This window comes from Elaeis guineensis, chromosome 3 (genome assembly GCF_000442705.2).
Source record: "Elaeis guineensis isolate ETL-2024a chromosome 3, EG11, whole genome shotgun sequence".
Classification (NCBI taxonomy): Eukaryota; Viridiplantae; Streptophyta; class Magnoliopsida; order Arecales; family Arecaceae; genus Elaeis; species Elaeis guineensis.
The window spans coordinates 119,009,644-119,032,426 of record NC_025995.2 but is presented as its reverse complement, the minus strand read 5'-3'; the positions used below and the strand labels follow the sequence as shown (position 1 = coordinate 119,032,426).

The 22,783-nt window shown below is 37.9% G+C and overlaps 1 protein-coding gene across 1 annotated transcript; it reads left to right on the top strand.

Moving 5' to 3' along the window:
* Window positions 1–1,665: 1,665 nt before the first annotated feature.
* Window positions 1,666–20,827, top strand: LOC140856338 (uncharacterized). Its single transcript, XM_073253446.1, has 7 exons — window positions 1,666–2,308; window positions 2,413–2,487; window positions 2,968–3,059; window positions 8,138–8,236; window positions 20,016–20,041; window positions 20,159–20,206; window positions 20,731–20,827. Exons 1-7 carry the CDS (start codon window positions 1,666–1,668, stop codon window positions 20,825–20,827), a joined length of 1,080 nt encoding a protein of 359 aa, XP_073109547.1.
* The last annotated feature ends 1,956 nt before the right edge of the window (window positions 20,828–22,783 follow it).

Here is a 22,783-nt window from a genome sequence, read left to right as displayed (position 1 = left end):
TCCTCCTCCTCCATATGGCCGTCCGCCTTCCTCCCCCTTCTGCCTCCTCCTCCTTCGTATACAACTGCGGACATGGCGAAAAATTTTTTTTTTTTAAATGCTGTGACAGTGTGAGTGTGTGACTGTCTACGGACATGGTGAAATTTTTTTTTTTAAATACTGTGTGACTGACTGCAGTGTCACAGTAACACTAGACACCACAGTACAGTAAACACTCATGAACATGAAGAAATTTTTTTTTTAATGATGCTATGCTGATTGATACAGTAAATATTAAATATTATTTTTTTTATTTCTGTAATCTGTGATCATCGTGAGTTTGACTCTATAGGATCATGGAAAAAAAAATTTTGGATAGAAATGAAAGAAGATGTCGATGACTTGATCTTGTTATTTATTTATTTTATCTTCTACTTATAAATTATATCTTAATTTAATGTTCTTTGCAGATTATCAAAATGGCCTCTGTTGAGGGAAGTATGCCATCCATGGATGATTCAAGTAATACTTCATCCACTCAAATAACTGGGGTTAGAGGTAAAAGTGATCCTGCATGGAATCATTGTAGAGAAGCTCCTGAACTTAGTGGTAATACCAAAAGGATGAAGTTGGCATGCTTGTATTGTGGAAAGTCATTTGCTGGTGGTGGGATCAATCGCTTCAAACAATATCTTGCAGGAGTAAAATGAGAAGTCGAACCATGTCGCAAGGTGCCGGCGGATATTCGCCATCAAATGATACAAAATATTCAAGCTATTAGTGAGAAGAAGAAAAGAACAAAGGAAATGGGTGAAGATTACAATCCCTTTAGTGCAAGGCATAAGGAACATGAGGAACAAGTATATTATAGGCAATTAGGTGAAGATGATGATATACAAGAAATTCCTCCCTCATCAAACAAGTCTACGGATAATATAAGAAGTAAAAATATAGAAGGTGGAAAAGAAAAACAACTAGGAACAATTGGAAATTATTTCATGCCAAGAACAATTCCTGGTGCTCAACCAACTATAAAAAGCTTGTTGCAAAACAAAGAAGCAGTTGAAAGGTGTGATCTTGCAGTGGCAAAATGGATGATAGATGCATGTGTGCCATTTAATGCTGTCAACTCTAAGTATTATTAGTGCATGATAAATGCCATAGCTAGTATGTGGCCTGGTTACAAAGCTCCAAATTTTCATTCTGTTCGTGGTTATTTATTAACCAAAAATGTTGATGAGGTGAAAAAGTATGTTGAAAGCTTTCGTGCCACATGGAAAAAAACAGGATGCACAATCATGGCTGATGGATGGACAGATCAGTGTAGGAGAACTTTGATTAATTTTTTAGTTTATTGTCCTAGAGGGATCGTATTTTTGAAAAGCGTGGATGCTTCAGATACCTCAAAGACAATTGATATGTTGTACAAGTTGTTCAAAAAAATTGTCATGTCCGTTGGTTTTGAAAATGTGGTTCATGTAGTGACTGATAATGCTGCAAACTATATTGCTGCCGGTAAAAAGTTGGAGCAAGACTTTCCTACACTTTTTTGGTTACCTTGTGCTGCTCATTGTCTTAATCTCATCATGCAAGACATTGGCAAGTTAGTTTCAGTGAAGAACACCGTAGCCCATGCTGCAGGTATCACAAAATATATTTATAACTCATTGTTATCCTTTATATTTGATGAGAAAATTTATTGATGGAAAGGAGATAATTCGTCCGGCACCTATATGTTTTGCTACCAATTTTATTGCTTTACAAAGCATATTGGGCCACAAAGATGCATTAAGAGCAATGGTGACTTCTAGAGAGTGGACAACTTCAGCTTATGCTAAGGATAGTAAAGGAAAAAAGCTCGTCGATGACGTGCTTAATTCTCTTTTTTGGAATGAATGTGCAATCATTGTTAAACTAATAGAGCCTTTAATTCGAGTTTTGAGAATTGTTGACAGTGATGATAGACCTTCAATGGGTTATTTGTATCATGCTATGCATCAAGCTAGAGATGAAATGATCAAGAGATTTAGAAGGAGAAAGATTGTAGTTGAACCTTATTTGAGAATAGTTGATTCTCGGTGGGATTTGCAATTACACCAAAATCTTCATGCAGCTGGGTTTTGGTTGAATCCCTGTTTTCAATATGACTCAGAACTTATGGATAAACATCCTCGTAGTGTTTCTGGATTCTTAGATGTCATAGAGAGATATTCATTTGGTAATCCAACCTTGCAGGGGAACTTAACTAATGAGATGAGGTTATTTAGAAATGCAGAAAATGACTTTGGACGCTCATCGGCTATAAATGATCGAAGTCGCTTGGCTCCAGGTAAGCTTGTTCCTTAGTTATGTTCTTATGCTTTCATTAGTTTCATTGATATAAAGTTTTTTCAATTACATTCTATTTTAACAAATACAATATTTTGTATCTAGATGAATGGTGGGTCACCTATGGAAGTTATGTACCTAATTTGCAAAAGTTAGCTATTCGTGTTTTAAGCCAAACTTGTAGTGTGTCCGGGTGCGAGAGAAATTGGAGCATCTTCGAACATATTCATTCTAAAAAGAGAAATATGTTAGAGCATCAAAGGCTTAATGATCTAGTATTTGTGCACTATAATTTGAGACTACAACAAAGATAATTTTATTATGAATGATATCCAATTGCTTGTATTTATTTCTTGTTATTTAATTTTCAAACTAACAAATATTAAATACAGATTTTATTTCAAGGGTCGCAACTATGATCCTATTGACTTTGAATTGTTTGGTGATAATGATGCGTGGATATTAGTCGATGAGCCATCGGAGTTAACTAGTGAGGAATTAGAAACTTTTCACCGTGAATTGGCATCATGTTCTATTCAAAAAAATAATAATAATGGTGAGCGAATTATTTTATTATATAGTTTATGAATAAAATATTATTACAATTTTATTACATATGATTTTTCTTTTTAACTTTTTGTTAAATTTGTGATTTTGTAGATATATTGAACTTGGAAGATTTGGATGGTGATGATGGTGAAAATGATGGAAATGATGCGAATAGGAGAGAAGATGGAGGAGATGAGAACATTGTAACTCAAGAAGATGTTTTTGCAAATATTGACATAAATTTCAGTCCATTAGCTTGAATTTTTATGTTGTGTACTTGTTTATCACTTTTAACTTTTTTTTTTAAAAGATATTGAAGTGAAATGTCGTACATTATTATGTACTTGTTTGTTAAAACTTTTCATTTTGCTAGCAGATGTGGATGGTTATGTTTTAAACTACTAGTTATTATGCATTTATAACTTTATGCCATTAAATCTTTATATTCATCAATATTTTAGTCTAATTATTTGTATTTATAGGATTTCAGTTTTGTTTCATTTGTATTTTGATACTTATAGCATTGGAATATATATTATCAGGACTATTATTGTATTTCTGGATATAAACAGGTTATTAAATTTTGGATTTTATAGTTTGTGCATTGACCCGCTGGTTCGACCGTTGACCCGACGATTAGACTGCTGACCCACTAACCCGGTGCCTTATCCGGGTCAAGGCCCGGGCCGGGTTTAATAACTTTGCATATTTCTCTTTCTTTTCATTTTCATGAAATTATAATATTTGACTTCATTAATCAATTCAAATTTTGCAGTGTAATAAATATGTCATACCCATATAATCATGCCATCAATCGCTGATATATATGTATTGATATAACATACTCATGCTCAAAATCACATAAATAAATAACAGTATCTTAGATATAACAAATTCATCGATCTCAAATCCAACGATGCAAAATCAATGAGATAAAACCAGCGATAAAATAACATATATAATGATGATCATATACAGAGATTCTTACCTTTACCGATGACTGATCCAAGCACAGAAATCAATGTTCTTTTTTGATTTATGAATTTTTTTAACAAAATTATCCACTCGATATCATATGCAGACAATCATCTCTTCATAACTCTGATTAAATATAAAAATCATATATAAAGAAAATTACCGATAATCGATCCTAATAACATAGATCGAGGACCTCTCTTAGGATTAACCAAAATTAGGACTTGTCTATGTATCAGGATCCTCCACTGATCCATAAGACTTCTAGAGAGAAAATTCATGAAGAGAGAGAAAATTTTAGAGAGAGAAAGTAGAGAGAGAAAGTGACGAGAGAATCTTCGTATCCTTCAGATGAGGCAATCATGGTCGAGATCATCAGAGATCATATCAGGGTGACTCAATATGAATCAAGTGTTACAAATTTCGAATAAGATCGGACTGGGATCAGATCTACCGCACGAATTTCAGAGCAATCTCAGATCATCTTATTTTCATATCAATTTTATCCTAGGGTCCATGATGAAATCAGAGAGAGAGAAAGACTCTAGAGAGATAAAATCCATAAAAAGAGAGAAAGGTCTAGAGAGAGAATCTAGAGAGAGAAAATAGAGAGAGAAATTAGAGAGAGAAGGTAGAGAGAGGAAAGAGAGAAAAGGAGGGAGAGGAGAGAGGAGAGAGAAAATTCTCTTTTTCTTTTTTTTCTATTTTTTTTTCTTTTTCTTTTTCTTTTCTTTTCTTTTTTCTTTTTCCTTCTTCTTTTCTTTTTCTTCTTTCTTCTTCTTTCTTTTTCCTTTTCTTCCCGCGGCCTCCCTTGGGCTGAAACAAGGGAAAACCGTGAGGTCCCCCCCTCCAGTGACCCAGGCTCTGACGAGGTGGGTGGCTTCGTCGGAGGTCAGGCAACGATGGCCGACCATGCGAAGCCGGCCGGCGACGGAGTTCGACCGGCAAGCTTTCCTTTTTTTTTCTCGAAAAACAGGGGATCCGCCCCTTTTTTTTTATTTTTCGGTCATTGGCCGGTCATCGGCGGCCAAGACCTTCAGGGAAGAGGGATAGAGAGATGAGGGTCCGATCTCGGGGATGAGACGCCGCAACCGGCGGCGCCGGTGGCCGAAAAAGAGAGGAAAGGGTTCCGGCCGAACAGGGGTTTCCTGTTTCATGGAATTTTCGGCGATCTCGACGGCCGGCGAGGAGTCTAAAATCATGGAGAGAAAGAGAAGAGGGAGAGGAAGAAAGATTGAACCCTCACTTGAACTCCGGTGGCCTCTTCGACCTTCGATTTCCGACGAACACAAGAAGAGGGTGCCGTGGCTTTCAAGGAAAAAAAAAAGAAGGAATCACGCTTGAAGATCGCCGGTGGAGGTTTGAGAGGGAGAGGGGAGGCTTATTCATAGAGGATCCTAGAGTTTTAAGAGTCTTAGAACTCTGCTCCGATCGGAATTCATCGGAGAAGAAGACTCCCTTCGGGAGTCTTTTTTTTTTTTTTTTTTTTTTTGAACCGTGGGCTGATTCTAGGCCCAATTGGGTCGGGTGTTACACTTGTACCTTATCCTATGCAGTGGTTCAGCATGATTCCATTGTTGTACAAGTGTGCAGAATTTTAGGTTTTGGTTCTAATGGGTGAACTAATCTATATCTACGAAAGCATGAAAGTTCTCTTGCTGACTCTTTAGCTTTGTGGTACATGTATCTTGTATGATTACCCAAACTGGCCCTTCTCGTACAAGGGCACTGAACATGTGCAATGCACGTGAGAAAATGAGGATGATGGGCTGTACTCTGTCCAATTCGAGATCTCTTTAATATATATTTATACATAGATTATTAAAAATGCACTCTCGCATTTACTAATGATGAGAAGTCGATTGTCCAGGTCCCTTAAAGCTTTAGCATTATCATACGGTAAAGAAGACAGACCATTGGCTTGTGCAACGTACATGACAAGATTGAGAGAAAGGAGTAGATGATGGGTGGATGTGATCCCATCAGTCAATGAAACCTTTAGGTGGCATTTGATACTGTGTGATGACCCAAGATCAACGGTGATATGGTTGGAGGTGACGAGATCACCGTATTTAGTTGGATCTCAATGATCCTACATGGCACTAATCCAAATCACCCCAACTATTAAAATCACTATCACCCAACCTAGTGATGTTAAACCCATCCTTGAGGACAGGCTTTCAAGATCATCCAAGGCAGTGGAGTTGGGCTGAATTTTAGGATAAAAATACCCCACGATCCAGCAGAAAAAAAAAATATTTCCAAAATGCTGATTTGTGGAAAGAAATTCTTCTAGCTAGAGTTTGCTAGCCTCAAAATTTTTTCTAGTTAGAAAGACTTGATAATCCCTTGGAGTTACTTTGATAGGTTTTGATTAATTTTTGGTCTTGTTGAATTGGTCCAGAGTTATAGGTTTTGACAATTTGATTTATCTTCATGTGTATTTTTTTTCGATGATTTATTTGAGAATTCAGTTTAATAGTTGCAAAATATATGAAATATATTAGATGTACTTTTGATATTACATGGTTAGTAATCTTGAATTTTTGTGGCATACCAAATGGGTTAGTCATGGATACTTAGAAATTTTTAATCACTAGAACATAGCATAGCATACGGTAATCTTAGATCATTGCATATTAGGTTACTTTGGGATGAGAATCATCAATGATCTAATTTGGGTCACCAAATGCCACCTTACAGTTTTCTAATTCATATAGATGAGTATATGCATCCTTACCTTTTATTATCACACATAAGGTTTCCAATGGGATCATGCTGCCTAGTACGGGACATACAGTACCATACTTGATTAGAGGATTGAAAATCAAGGCTTACAACACTAACACTAAAAAGATAGATAGGAAACAATACAAAGAAAGAGGATGAAAGGTTTGAGAAGAATTCTACCCTTGTGGGGGCGGGGCTAGCTAGGACACTAAGACAGGCTCTAGAGGGATTTGGTCTTGCTCATATTTTACAAGAGATGCTTACTTATAAATCTTTTCATATTAGAGCTCGTTAAGAAGTACTTGGTGCTACGATCATTGGAGGAACCGCACCTAACTCCGAGGATGCTCCACACATATCCCGTGATCTCCTCTTGGACTAATGTTGATCTTTTTATCTACCGATTACCATCCATAGAGGAGTATTAGTCCCTACGGGAGGTCTGGTGAATGATATCATTCGGAAACAGATTTCGAGGTTGAGACCAAAGACTCATCTGCATGCTTAAAGAGGACTAGGCATTTCGGTAATCACTTTTATCTTATCGGAGTATGTCTTCAAACAACCAATAAGCACTACTTGCTTGTTAAAAGATTTTCAGTAGCTAACCGCAGACACTAACTCGTATGCTGTTGCCTAGCCCGCTTAGCTACATGGCCCCCCGTTGTTTCAGACGAGACCCCCTTCAGGGCGAATGAAGCAGTCCTTGCTTTACGACTTCTTTCATCATACCTGAAAAATTTCAAATCTCAAGGCCATTACTTCCACATACAACCCCAAGATAGACAAGATATTTTGACCGTCAATGATAGGTGCGTACTGGATGGAAGGCGTAGACAACCTTCTCGAAGCACTTAATTAGATAGGACGGACTAGGACTGATACCAAAACTGGGGCTGCCCCTTCTTCTTTTGAGTCATTTCTTCCTCCGTCTGTCCTTTGAAAGCCTTAGGAATGAGTGAATAAGGTTACACATGCCTAGATTAGGACCAAAGGAATGAGTCGGCCGAGCAAACAACTGTGACTTTCATCTCCGCTTCGCACCTCTAATAGCAGCAAGTACATTCGCATTAGCTCACCACTTCTCCTAGCACGCATTGGCATGCTTGCCTTAGACTCACACAATAGCCTAAACTCAGGTTTACGAAGTAATAAATCAGCCATTGAAGAGAACTATGTTCGGAGAGCAAGCAAGGAACCTCTTGTCAGGTAGGGTACCAAGACTCGGTATGCCTTTTGTATTGAGTGTTGACATCGAGGTACATACTCTATTAATACTTGGTACGAGAAGTATCTTGTTGATTGGTAGCATAGGGGGTTAGTACCAAGATAGCAAACCTTCGTTGCACCCATATTTCTCTTTTTTAGAATCAGCTAGACTTACGAGGAGTTCAACTAGTAAAGGTGGGCTGATTTATACTGTCAAATATAATGGTGTGGATGATGGTCTGATGCTAAGGTAGTCACCTTAAAAACATGCATCATAATATAGTTAAAGACATTCTCTCAGAAGTTTGTGGCATCAGCAATTTGTTTGTTGATATCATATATACTTGAACACTGTGTGATGTTTCAGTTTTCCATGGAAAGGCTGTATATACTTGTCAAAATGGCTTCCCAAGGAGAGAAAGGAGGTATTCAGTATTCTGAAGCTATCTGCTCTGGAAAAGGGAAGGTCAACATAAACCATTGCTATGATATCTGGAGTGACATTATATCAATGTACAGATATACCTAGTTGTGTGTATAGGAACGAATATGATTGGTCCTTTTGTCTTTTCTTTTTTTTTCTTACTTCTTTCATGCTTTGAACTTTTCTTTTCTCGAAATTTTCTTTGCACCCTTTTGTTTTATGCTTTAGCCGGAGTTTAATTATTATAAATCTATCCGATCTACTCCTTTTGGTACTTTGGTTTGGGATAGTTCAATTCACAGGCTAGTGTTGGCTACGGAAGGGAGGTAGCCCTCCCTGACATGCCATATTTCCTGGCACAAACTGCACACCTGGATGGCCTTCTACATCTGTCCATATTTGATCCTGCACAGACCACCGTGGACAATATGTGCCATCAGGATATTTGAACCCAAGACGTCCTGCAAAACTGGCTGGGCTTCAAATATGTAGTATATGTGATGATGCATGTCGTACTATTCTGCTCAACATGGTGTTCGACATGTTCTCTGTGATTAGTGAAATGCCACATGTTCACATGAGAAATCATTATACCATGACCTCCTTGTGTCCTGTGATTTTAAGGCCTGTTTTTACTCATTTAGCAATTATCATGGTTGTCTGAGGCCTGGAAAGACAATGAAACTTGAGGTTGTTGGAATCCTATAAATTAACCAAACAAAAAGTCTCACATCCTGTCATACATAATCGGGTTCAGCGCATCATGGGCTTAGAATGTGCATGAGAAAATTCTAAGTAATGACCAGCCATGTTAATCAAATAATATCACTGTTTTATTTTCCCATTTAAAATAAGTTGGCATTAAATGCTATTAGTTGGGCAGCATGCTATTCAAAGCCACTCCAGGCAAGGGCTCCAATCATTGATGGATATCTGATCAGGACACCATTTTTTAAGATCTTTTCGATACGATGCATCGCAGTAAGAAGAAATAAAATAGAAACAATCAGATACATGGATCAATCAAAAAAGAGCTCGTCTCCATGGAGCATGCAAGTTTTACTATGAAAAAAGAGAAAAAATTATAAAAGGAGATCACCTTTAATCTTCGTACATTCAATTTCTGTTTTGCAGAAAACTCTCCTTCACAAAAGCACTTTCTCTAGAAAGATCTTCCTGAATTCCTGAAGCAATCGTTGTCCGCTGTCCAACAATCTGCGTGAAGTCCTCTGCTCCTCCTCTTGGCACTTTGCTTCTTTTCTCTGGATCTTTTCCCATACAAAGCCGCACACACAGCCTCTTTGTTTGTGAACTAGGCCTTATAAAAGCTTAAAACTCAAGGAACATCAGAAACAGACTCCTGATCGGACTTCTGGCCATCCGATCTGCATCAAATGATCAAAACAACCTGTTGGATCACGCCCAAAATGCATTATAAAAGCTCTCAATCATTGGATCATCATCGGGAGATCAATCCACCGTCCGATCATGCCTTCGATCCACGGAATAACCCGTAGACTGTGAGAAACACAGGAGAAATGTCTTTCAGTCTACAGTGGACCGTGAGAAACCCATGAAAAATGCCCATGCGGTCCATGCGGTCCATGCGCTCATTTGTAGATTGCCTGGTCCACCATAGATCGGGATACTAGGGGCGACTGATCTCGCGCGTGCGTGCATGGGCCTGGGCCGTGCTCATGCGCGTGCGCTTGGGCCTGGGCCGCGTCCCGTGTGCGTACGTCTGAGCCGCACTTCGTGCGCTGACGCCCGAGCCTGGGATGCGCTCCTTCTGTCGGGTAGCGCGTTGCTGCATGCGGCCATGCCACCGCTGCTCCATCAGCCCACCGTCGGTCCTCCGTCGTTCCGAACTTCGTGTCAATTTCAATCAAGCGTATCTCCTTCATTCGGACTCCGTTTGAGGTGATTTTAGGCTTGTTGGACTCTATTCATTATCGTGGATCTTATTGTGGGCTCAATGTAGATCAAATCTCTAGACGTCAAATCCTAACACCAATCATTAGTTAAATTTTGTACCGAAGACCTGCCTGCCTGCGGATATTTGAATTTGAGACCTGTCTGCAATAGGGTTTGGAAGGCGAGGACACAAGGTGGAAGGCTATCCTTTTATGTAGCCTATTGCATGATGCATTTAGGTTAGAGATGGCAATTATAGCTGATTCATCGGATATTCGATTTGATTCGATTGAGATGGATTTTATTTGGAATCGAGGATGTGTACGAATTCTAGATAAAATATTTAAAATGAGATCAAATTAGATATGCGTAATGATATGCTCCTCTCCAAATCTAACTTGATATAATTTTAATCTAAATTTCTCTTTCAAAATTATAATTATTTTATAATATTTATATGATTAATTTTTTATTTTGGATTACTCCAATTCAATCCATCTCATGTATACGATTCAACTCAACTGACCGGAAGTGAGCATGGATATATGGTTTTTAATTATGGGTGACTACATATATTGGCCAGTCCAATCCATAATCAATCTATTGCCATTCCTTTACAGGCCTCTTCTACCATTTTTTTTTTTAATAGTAAAACAAAGAATGGCAGCGCGAGTTGTTTTTAGTTGATTTCCAACATTAATAACCAGCATTTGGGATTTTTCACCATCAAAATATGCTTGTGGTATCAGTAGAATAATTACTTTCTGACATTGACCATTGTCTTTGATTGAAGACGCTCGCTGGTAAATCATCCGTTTTCGTAGTTCAACTTCGTCCGCATGCATGCAATTTGTCTGAACATCAGTTCGCTTTGCAGTGAAGGTAAAAGCCACTTCTATTTTCCATTAGATATAAGGCTACACTTATGTCAAATAGATTTTCCTATTTTGAATTAATTCTAACATCTATTTTAGGGAGCCCTGATAGTGATCTGGTCAGGTATTCCTTCTTTTCCAGCTACGTGAAGTTTTGAGTTGACCGCTAGTTTGTAAATTAAATCCAAAAAGTCCCAACTGGTGGAAGTGCGGGTTCTTTTGAGATTCTAAAACTTTGATTATAATTTAAGCCGTCAAATAGGAATCTTTCAAGGTGAAGATGATGTGGTTAATGAAAATATTTTTACTAGCAGAATGTAAGTATAAAATTTTTATTACCCTTTTCTCGTTTCTTTCTTGCTTCGAGCTTTATCATCTCATTAGGCGCGCTCGCTGAGAAGTGCGGCTCGCATTTTTTCTTAGATACATAGTTTACCCCCCCCCAAAAAAAAAAACTCTATATCTTGATAAACTTCTGGGGGGAATCATCCTTTCCTCCTGCTTTTTCTTAAAAAAAAAAAAAAACAAAACAAAAAGGCACACGCAAAGCTGCGCGTGTGAATAAATGCCGGGTGGCCACCATAGGTGGTTGTGGGTCCACCCGAAGGATTACATGGATAAAAAAATAATAATAAGGAGACAAAGTTTGCCTTCTTTGAGAAGGATGTTGGAGGCTAGCGAGGACAGAAGTAATCTGTATGCGTGGCAAAGAGTAAAAGGTCTCGAGGGGCATCTAGCCGTAAATCATAAATCACCATCACTGTGTACGTACATGAAAGAATGGCATGTGTAACACCCCGACCCAAATCAGCCCAAAAAGCCCAAAGTAAAAAAAAAAAAAAAAAAAAAAAAAAAAAAAAAAAAAAAAAAAAAAAAAAAAAAAAAAAAGAATGAAGAAGACTTCCGTTGGGAGTCTTCTTCCACCCAAATCACTGATGGAGAGGTTGAATCCGAGGCGGATTCGACCTCCCCTACATCCTATAAAACCCCCTCTCCTTCCCTCTAAGGTTGGTCACGACGAGCACCAAATTTTTCTTTTATTTTTCTCGAATTTTTCCATTGAAGCCGCGGATGTCCTCATCGTGTTCATCTCAAATACTCGCCGGAGACCTCACTGGAGTCGGAGGTAAGCCCTTCTCCTCTTTCCTCTCTTCCTTCCCATCTTTTCCACGGCTTCGTGCACCCTCGCCGGCCGTCAGGATCGCCGGAAAATTCATGAATAAAATGACCCTGTTTTTGCTCTGTTTCGGCCGAACTCTTCCCTCTCTTTTCCGGCCACCGGCGCCGCCGGTTGCGGCGTCCCATTCCCGAGACCGAACCCCCATCTCCCTCTTTTCCTTCCCTGAAAATTTCGACCGCCGGTGATCGGCCAATGGCCGGAAATCACGAAGAAAGAGGACGGATCCCCTGTTTTCTGATTTTTTTTCTTTGTTTTTGCCGCCGTCCTCCTCTTCGCCGTCGGCCGAACCCCATCGTCGGCCGTTGTCGGATCTCCGGCCAAGCCACCGGAGCCCGAGCCACCGAGGGGGGGACCTCACGGTCCTCCCCTGTTTCAGCCAAGGGAGGCCGCGGGAAGAAAAGAAGAAAGGAAGAAGAAGAAGAAAAGAAAAAGAAAAGAAAAAGGAAAAAGAAAAAGAAAAGAAAAAGAAAAAAGAAAAAGAAAAGAAAAAAAAAGGAAAAAGAGAAAGAGAAAAAAAATAAAAATAAAATAAAATAAAATAAAAAAAGAAGAAGAAGGAGAGAATTTTCCTCTCTCTCCTTTCTCTCTTCTTTCTCTCTTTTTTCTCTCTCCTCTCTCTATCTTCTCTCTCTATATTTTCTCTCTCTAGACTTTTCTCTCTCTTTACGGATTTTGTCTCTCCAGGATCTTTTCTTCCTCTCTGATTGCATCATGAACCCTAGAATAAACTTGAGGATGAAAATAAGATGATTTGAGATTGCTCCGAAATTCGTGTGGTAGATCTGATCCCAGTTCGATCTTATTCAAAATTTGTAACACTTGATTCATATTAAGTCACCCTGATAGGACCTCTGATGGTCTCGACCATGATTGCCTCATCGGAAGGATACGAAGGTTTCTCTCTCCACTTTATCTCTCTACTTTCTCTCTCTAGAATTTTCTCTTTCTTCATGGATTTTCTCTCTCTAAAAGTCTTATGGATCAGTGGAGGATCCAGATACTTAGATAAATCCTAATTTTGGTTAATCCTAAGAGAGATCCTAGATTTGTGTTATCAGGTCGATTATCGGTAATTTTCTCCATATATGTGATCTTTATATTGATCAGGGTTATGAAGAGATGATTGTCTGCATATGATATCGAGTGGAATATCTTGTTAGAGAAATTCATAAATCAAAGAAGAACATTAATTTCTGTGTTTGGATCAGTCACCGGTAAAGGTAAGAATCCCTGTACATGATCACTATTATATATGCTATTTTACTATTGGTCTTGCATCGTTGGTTTTGCATTATCGGATTTGAGATCGATGAATTTATTATATCTGAGATACTGTTATTTGATTTTGAGCATGAGTATGTTATGTCAATATATATGTATCAGAGATTGATGGCATGATTATATGGATATGACATATCTGAATTGATCATAATGCAAGACAGAATTGATTGATGAAATCAACACATAATGATTAAATGAAAAGAAAGAGATATATGGTATGGACTAGCCTTGTCATGTGGAACAGCCGGCCAGGAGCTTATGCCTGGGACAGCCCGCCAGGAGCTTATGCCTGGGACAGCCCCCACTGGCTTACAGGTGGATCAGCCGGCCAGGAGCTCATGCCTGGGACAGCCCGCCAGGAGCTTATGCCTGGGACAGCCTCTCACGGGCTTTGGTACGTGGGACAGCCGGCCAGGAGCTCATCCTGGGACAGTCTTGAAAGACTTTTTAAAGTGGATTCGATCCGGATGATGACTGAGGTATAGACTTGGATAGTCCAGAGCCAGAAAGAAAATGTTAAAATCATATGATTATGAAAGGAGAAATGAAAGATAAGATATGAAACAATTGTTGAACAAAAGTGTTTCACCTGTTAACATATGATGATGCATCTATTTTGACAAGACAGCAAATTTATGAATGTTTGCATTATTCTGGACATTGAACATGAGATTTTATATTTTATTGCTATTCTTTATTTTCAGACTATATTACTATATCAGTGTGATATGGGAATTTTTACTGGGCTGTAAAGCTCACACCCCTTCATCTTTTTTTTCTTTTCAGAGATACAGGATGTTCATGATTGGCCATGGCTTAGATTTATGGGTGAGCAGATGGATAGATAGAGTGTTATAGTACCTGATCAGAGAACTGAAGAAATTTAATTTGTACCTATACAAAGTTTTATGAATTATTATTGAAATTAAATATTATGGTTGATGAGATTGTAATGATTTAATTTGGCCTTGCATATTCTTTAGGGCTTGCTCTAAGGAGTGTGCGGCCATCACGTATCCGACCCGGGTGTTGGGTTCGGGGCGTGACAGAATGGTATCAGAGCATAAGTTATGATCATTAGGGATTATGATATAAGTGATCAGAATATTATAGAGTGGCATTTGAGCTTAGAACTTAAGTTACGTTTATTCGAAGACAATGATACAAGTGATTAGGATATGATAGAACAGTACTAGAGCCCTAGTTTAAGGTCACTAGGGATTGTCATATAAGTGATATCAAAACTTTGGGATTATAATCACCAGAGTATGATTGATAATATCGGAGTTTAAGATTTTGATCATTAAAGGTATGATAGAATGATATTAGAGTTTAGGTTATGATCACTAGGAAATATGATTTAAGTGGTATTTGAGTTTAAGGTTATAATTATTCAGAATTATAATTCTAGTGATATCTGAACTTAGGTTATAATCATGAGGAATATAATAGATATAAAAGAGAAGATTCAATATTCAGATTTCGAATCAATAGATATTAAGATGAAACTTATGCAATGATTTCAAACATAAAAAGTGGATCAAGATTTAATTTTTATATGCTATACCCGAAGGTAGTAAAGATAAAGAAACTTAAAATTTTGCCCTAAGTCTTATATGAAATTTGAAGGTTAGATCTATCCTGGATTGATCTAACATATAAGGATATCTTTATCTTTGATAGACTTATATAATTTGGTAAGTTGAGATCAGAGTGCGCAGCAAAAGCGTGATGGTCTGAATTGATTAGAAATATTGATCCTTTAAATCAAAAGATAATATGATGGAATATATTAGTTGCAAATAAGGAAGGATTTTATTGATAATGAAAGGATACTATAATTTTGATCTAATCTGATCATAGTCGGATAATTTTTGTTAGTAGGTTGCTTCATTGTAGATAATGTCAAGAAATCTTAGATATCTCAAGTTTATTAACAGCTTGATAGTTCTGATATCAGTTCAAACTTAGAATGTCCTGACATAGATCTCATATTTTTTTTAAATTAATGTTGTTACTTGAACTGATATAGAAGATTGAGATTTTTCTTAAGATGAGAGTCTATATATAAAATTTGTTGGAAAATCAAGTGAAGAAAGAAATCGATAGTCGTGAAGAGTGTCCAATGTTCGACTTTTCTTTATTTTTCTATCAAGAGTAGTCTGAGATAATTATGAATTTCGAGTGGAATGTATTAGACAAATAAGGTGGTATATTAATACAAGTCCAAAATGTTACAGTTCTTCAAAAAAAAAAAAGTTGAGCAATCAATAAGAAGGGATGAGTTTAAAATTTCAAATAATTTTGTTATAACAAGATCATGAGAAATTAATAATATATATGACATTATTGTAAGCTTGAGAATGATATGAAGAATGTATACCTTGAAATATATCTCAACAATATAACTTAATTTCGAGGACGAAATTATTTGAAGGGGGGGAGAATGTAACACCCCGACCCAAATCAGCCCAAAAAGCCCAAAGTAAAAAAAAAAAAAAAAAAAAAAAAAGAATGAAGAAGACTCCCGCTGGGAGTCTTCTTCCACCCAAATCACTGATGGAGAGGTTGAATCCGAGGCGGATTCGACCTCCCCTACACCCTATAAAACCCCCTCTCCTTCCCTCTAAGGTTGGTCACGACGAGCACCAAATTTTTCTTTTATTTTTCTCGAATTTTTTCATTGAAGCCGCGGATGTCCTCATCGTGTTCATCTCAAATACTCACCGGAGACCTCACCGGAGTCGGAGGTAAGCCCTTCTCCTCTTTCCTCTCTTCCTTCCCATCTTTTCCACGGCTTCGTGCACCCTCGCCGGCCGTCAGGATCGCCGGAAAATTCATGAATAAAATGACCCTGTTTTTGCTCTGTTTCGGCCGAACTCTTCCCTCTCTTTTCCGGCCACCGGCGCCGCCGGTTGCGGCGTCCCATTCCCGAGACCGAACCCCCATCTCCCTCTTTTCCTTCCCTGAAAATTTCGACCGCCGGCGATCGGCCAATGGCCGGAAATCACGAAGAAAGGGGACGGATCCCCTGTTTTCTGATTTTTTTTCTTTGTTTTTGCCGCCGTCCTCCTCTTCGCCGCCGGCCGAACCCCATCGTCGGCCGTTGTCGGATCTCCGGCCAAGCCACCGGAGCCCGAGCCACCGAGGGGGGGACCTCACGGTCCTCCCCTGTTTCAGCCAAGGGAGGCCGCGGGAAGAAAAGAAGAAAGGAAGAAGAAGAAGAAAAGAAAAAGAAAAGAAAAAGGAAAAAGAAAAAGAAAAGAAAAAGGAAAAAGAAAAAGAAAAGAAAAAAAAAGGAAAAAGAGAAAGAGAAAAAAATAAAAATAAAATAAAATAAAATAAAAAAAGAAGAAGAAGGAGAGAATTTTCCTCTCTCTCCTTTCTCTCTTCTTTCTCTCTTTTTTCTCTCTCCTCTCTCTATCTTCTCTCTCTATATTTTCTCTCTAGACTTTTCTCTCTCTTTACGGATTTTGTCTCTCCAGGATCTTTTCTTCCTCTCTGATTGCATCATGAACCCTAGAATAAACTTGAGGATGAAAATAAGATGATTTGAGACTGCTCCGAAATTCGTGCGGTAGATCTGATCCCAGTTCGATCCTATTCAAAATTTGTAACACTTGATTCATATTAAGTCACCCTGATAGGACCTCTGATGGTCTCGACCATGATTGCCTCATCGGAAGGATACGAAGATTTCTCTCTCCACTTTATCTCTCTACTTTCTCTCTTTAGAATTTTCTCTCTCTTCATGGATTTTCTCTCTCTAAAAGTCTTATGGATCAGTGGAGGATCCAGATACTTAGATAAATCCTAATTTTGGTTAATCCTAAGAGAGATCCTAGATTTGTGTTATCAGGTCGATTATCGGTAATTTTCTCCATATATGTGATCTTTATATTGATCAGGGTTTTGAAGAGATGATTGTCTGCATATGATATCGAGTGGAATATCTTGTTAGAGAAATTCATAAATCAAAGAAGAACATTAATTTCTGTGTTTGGATCAGTCACCGGTAAAGGTAAGAATCCCTGTACATGATCACTATTATATATGCTATTTTACTATTGGTCTTGCATCGTTGGTTTTGCATTATCGGATTTGAGATCGATGAATTTATTATATCTGAGATACTGTTATTTGATTTTGAGCATGAGTATGTTATGTCAATATATATGTATCAGAGATTGATGGCATGATTATATGGATATGACATATCTGAATTGATCATAATGCAAGACAGAATTGATTGATGAAATCAACACATAATGATTAAATGAAAAGAAAGAGATATATGGTATGGACTAGCCTTGTCATGTGGAACAGCGGGCCAGGAGCTTATGTCTGGGACAGCCCGCCAGGAGCTTATGCCTGGGACAGCCCGCCAGGAGCTTATGCCTGGGACAGCCCCCACTGGCTTACAGGTGGATCAGCCGGCCAGGAGCTCATGCCTGGGACAGCCCGCCAGAAGCTTATGCCTGGGACAGCCTCTCACGGGCTTTGGTACGTGGGACAGCCGGCCAGGAGCTCATCCTGGGACAGTCTTGAAAGACTTTTTAAAGTGGATTCGATCCGGATGATGACTGAGGTATAGACTTGGATAGTCCAGAGCCAGAAAGAAAATGTTAAAATTATATGATTATGAAAGGAGAAATGAAAGATAAGATATGAAACAATTGTTGAACAAAAGTGTTTCACCTGTTAACATATGATGATGCATCTATTTTGACAAGACAGCAAATTTATGAATGTTTGCATTATTCTGGACATTGAACATGAGATTTTATATTTTATTGCTATTCTTTATTTTCAGACTATATTACTATATCAGTGTGATATGGGAATTCTTACTGGGCTGTAAAGCTCACACCCCTTCATCTTTCTTTTCTTTCAGAGATACAGGATGTTCATGATTGGCCATGGCTTAGATTTATGGGTGAGCAGATGGATAGATAGAGTGTTATAGTACCTGATCAGAGAACTGAAGAAATTTAATTTGTACCTATACAAAGTTTTATGAATTATTATTGAAATTAAATATTATGGTTGATGAGATTGTAATGATTTAATTTGGCCTTGCATATTCTTTAGGGCTTGCTCTAAGGAGTGTGCGGCCATCACGTATCCGACCCGGGTGTTGGGTTCGGGGCGTGACAGCATGTGCCGTGATCATGTATTTTATGTTTAAAAAAATAGTCAAAAGATATTTTAAAAAAATTTAATTTTCATAAATTATGACAACATGTTTATATACATTTGATATGAAATCAATATTTTTAAATTTAAAATATTAATATCTTTACATCAAAAAAATAATACAATTCATATAAAATATATATATTTAATAAAATCAAAAAATAATTTTTATCATATGGGATCGGTTATTTTCGGATGAAAAGTTAAAGTATGATTTCCATCCCATGAGATTATATAGCTATTTATATCTGTTTAATTTGATATTGAAAAGATCAATGTATGTTTTTTATGTAATTTATTTATAAAAAAATTATTAGTTGGACCTGATTGATTATTCTGCATTTTTTGGAATGAAGGAAAAGAAATTAAATACATTCTCTCTCTCTCTCTTTATTTCATATATATATATATATATATATAATGCATTATGATGTATTTAATTTTTTTAATTAATAAATTTTTGATGGTCCATTGTGAGGCAGGTCCAATCAATAATTTTTGTTATGTCTGACAGCCGGGGCAGCACGGAAGTTTCTTTGCACAAGGGTTTGTATGTTGTGATTGCGAGGATATTTATATGCTAAACAACGCGGACATGAGAGGCTCGTAGAAAACCTCCGCCCTTTTGAGATTCCATTTGGATGGTTTTCTTGAGACGTGAGCCCGTCGCGAATCCCGATAGTGCGAGCGATTCGTAGAGCCAAAAGTCGCGTTACTCATCCTTGAAACGCCTATAAATATGGCTCGAGCCCAGGCCTCCTTCATCCCAGGCAGAGCTCATCCAACCTTCTCTCCGGTCGGCAGCCATCTTCTCCTCCCTCTCCATTTTAGCAACTCACCATGTCGACCTGCGGCAACTGCGACTGCGCTGACAAGAGCCAGTGCGCGTGAGTAGTCTCTCACAATTGAAGCTCTAGCTAATAACACATATTTAGGAGCAGGAGGTCATGCTGCAGAACTGGTGCTCTTTATTACTGCTAGTCATGTTGAACTCTTGGTTATTGTGGTGAACATGTTCGCATGTTGAACATCACTATTTTAGTAGCTAGAAGACTTTTTCATAAAATAATCAAATGTTTCAAGCTTTCAGTTTTAGCTTATAAGTAGCTAGAGTCTTCAATTTTGCATGTTAACTCTCCTAATTGATGTTCTCATGCCCTCTTGCCAAGCATAACGATTTGGCCGGTAAAAGTGATGAAAACAACTTCCATATCTCTATCTGTCAGGGTCCTCGCTCTCTTTGAAAATGATATGCAACAGATCTTAAACCACAGACCATGTCAGAATTTGATATATACTATTTTTATGCTGCATATGCCTTAACCTTTATGCAATTTACTAGACTTTACTGCCCATTCTGATCTAACTTGTCCAGAGGAACTGGCGTAACTTTAATGTTTGGTACGTTGGCAAATAAACCCACATATAAACACCACTGACCTAGGATAGTAGCTTCTGTTACAGATGTTCTCAAAAAGAAAAGTGCACTAAGCTAATTAACCTATCTGGTGACTGCAGGAAGAAGGGAAATGGCTTCGGCATTGTGATCACTGAGACTGAAAGGAGGTATGATTAATCAGAATCGATAAATAAATGGCACATGACTCTCTATGCCCATCAATGATCGAGCACAGATCCATTGTGGTGCGCATGTGGCACTGGAGGATGTGGTGCACCCATGGATAGTGCCCATCATAATATAGACGGCTATTAAACAGCGCGTGAATAGTTGGCACCTGTGTGCAGCCATCCATCCTGTGATGGATGTCAACCACGAGTACATTGCACCCTGCAGTGCCATACACGCACACTCTCAATGCCTATCAGTGCTTGGTTTACATGCCAGACATTAAAAAAGAAATAACAGGAATTTGATTCGGCATATGTGTAACCGAGCTCAACGGTTTGAAGACTATAACTCACACACAGCCAACTTAAGCCCTTGGGCTTCATGAATAGACCCAAATTTTTTACCTAGTTTATTCTAAAAAACGTAATAGGCCATGTGTCCAGCGATGCACCTGACCTGTTCTAAAGGCTTTTGTTTGGATCAAATCCTAACGTTTTTGAGTCGCATCATTTTGTTGCAGCTACTTTGAGGAAGTCATTGAGGTCGCAGCAGCTACCGAGCCTGACTGCAAGTGCAGCTCCAACTGCACCTGCGCTGGTTGCAACTGTGGCAAATGAAATCTATGTAACAAAGGGAAGGAATAATGGTACATCTTATTAAGGGTTTGGTTGTGGTATGTTATGTAAGTGTGTCGTTTTATGTGGTGGTCCTGTAAGTCTGGGAGTTAGCTAAGGTCCGGCTATCTCAGCAGAGTAATGTCTATTTCCTCTCATATTTAATGGACTTGTATTAGAATATAATATGGCTTTGGTTTAAGAAGTTATTTCTGGGCATGTTTGGTTGGACGGAGTTATGCTCTAGAATGGAAATAAGAATGTGTAACTCTTATTTCAATTGTTTGATTGGAGAGAGTTTCATTTTTAACTCCAGAGAAAAATGAAAATATCATAATACCCCATAATCTAATCATAACTCTCATCCGGTAATCAAATTTTATTTTAATTCCAATTCTGATTCTAGTTATGAGCTAAACACATTGAGAAATATGGCCATTCCGACTCCTACTCTAATTCATATGGATTCTAGTTCCAATTTCAATTTTTAGTCGCAAACCAAATGCATCCTATATGTTTTTATGTAAAGTTGAAGGTGCTACTTGTTTATCCTTATGAGAAGAACAACTAAATCTAAAGTGATCACCAGGATTCTTCTTGGCATTCTTTCTCTTTTTTTTTTTTTTTTTTGGAGTGAAAGGGAAGCAAAAATATGCCACCCACCTTTTATTACTTTACATAGGAGAGAATATAGTAAAATAGAATATAAGAAAATAAAATCAAAATCCATAAAATAGTAAAACAGAGTAAAATGATAAAAGCAACAGCTAACCATAAAAAATTAAAAAAAGAGAATATAGTAGAGATCACTTGCGGTAATAACTTTGATAGACACTCTTCAGCTGATACGTGCAGCTCTGAGGACTACAGCACGGGATAGCAATCTTTTCAGAGAATTTCAAAAGATTTCATGCCCCGTCAAATTGGCTTTGGTACATAGATTCTTCCATAAATAGTAGTTTGATAGAATTTTTTATAAGACAGAGAAAATATTTGAAGGTTTATTTAAGCAGATCTTGCTGTTCCCTTCTTTCCAAACCTTCTAACAATAGGCAGCCATCAGTTGGTCAATGCATCTCCTCAAAGGTGCAGAATATTTTTTTCTTCTTCAAGATGTCCAGAGCTCATTAAAAGAAGAGGGCCATCTTCTGATTTTCAATTAAATTTTCAAAGCATTCATCAAGCTTCTTGCAAACGGGCATTTGAAGGAGAGATGCGAGACTGTTTCTTCATTTACATTATAAAAAGAACGTCCTGTGCTGATCATTCATCTCTTTTTAGCAAAATTGATTTCCCTGTGAATTTTATTCTTCGTAGTCAGCCACAAAAACATCTTGACTTTCATTGGAATTGCAGCCTTTCATTTGCAGCCTTCTTGGCATTCCTTCTCATCCCATGGATATGATTTGATGTGTCGGCTGAAGGGTACAATGCCGTAATCAGCACACTATAAGCATTTGTCAAGTTTATTATACATTTTTGACCTTTTCCTTAGCAATTTAAGCTTTTGGGATCAATTAATTAACTAATATAGTATCAGCACTCTTAATTTACTAAAGGTCTCATGTTGGAGTCACCTCCACGGTAAGTATTTATTTATGATATGTGACGTTTGATGCTTTTCACAGTTGCTATTTCTGCTACTTAGCTATATTGTTGGTGGCTACTTTAAATTTTTGAGCCATATGAGAATTAACCAGAAATTCTTTAATCAACTAGAAATAATATGAACTACTAGATAGATAGATATTCAGAAACAAGTCATAAGTAGGGGTTAACTCTTAAATATTTTTATCTTCTGTATCATCACCTTCCTCACCTTCCCTTGGGCAAGCTATCTTCTCTTTCTCATATACTTCGTGCTAAACATTTATTTAAGTTATGACTTGTTGTGCATCCCTCTAATAAAACAAAAAATCCCCCTAGTTTTCTTCCCTTCTCCATATGCTTGCAGAACCT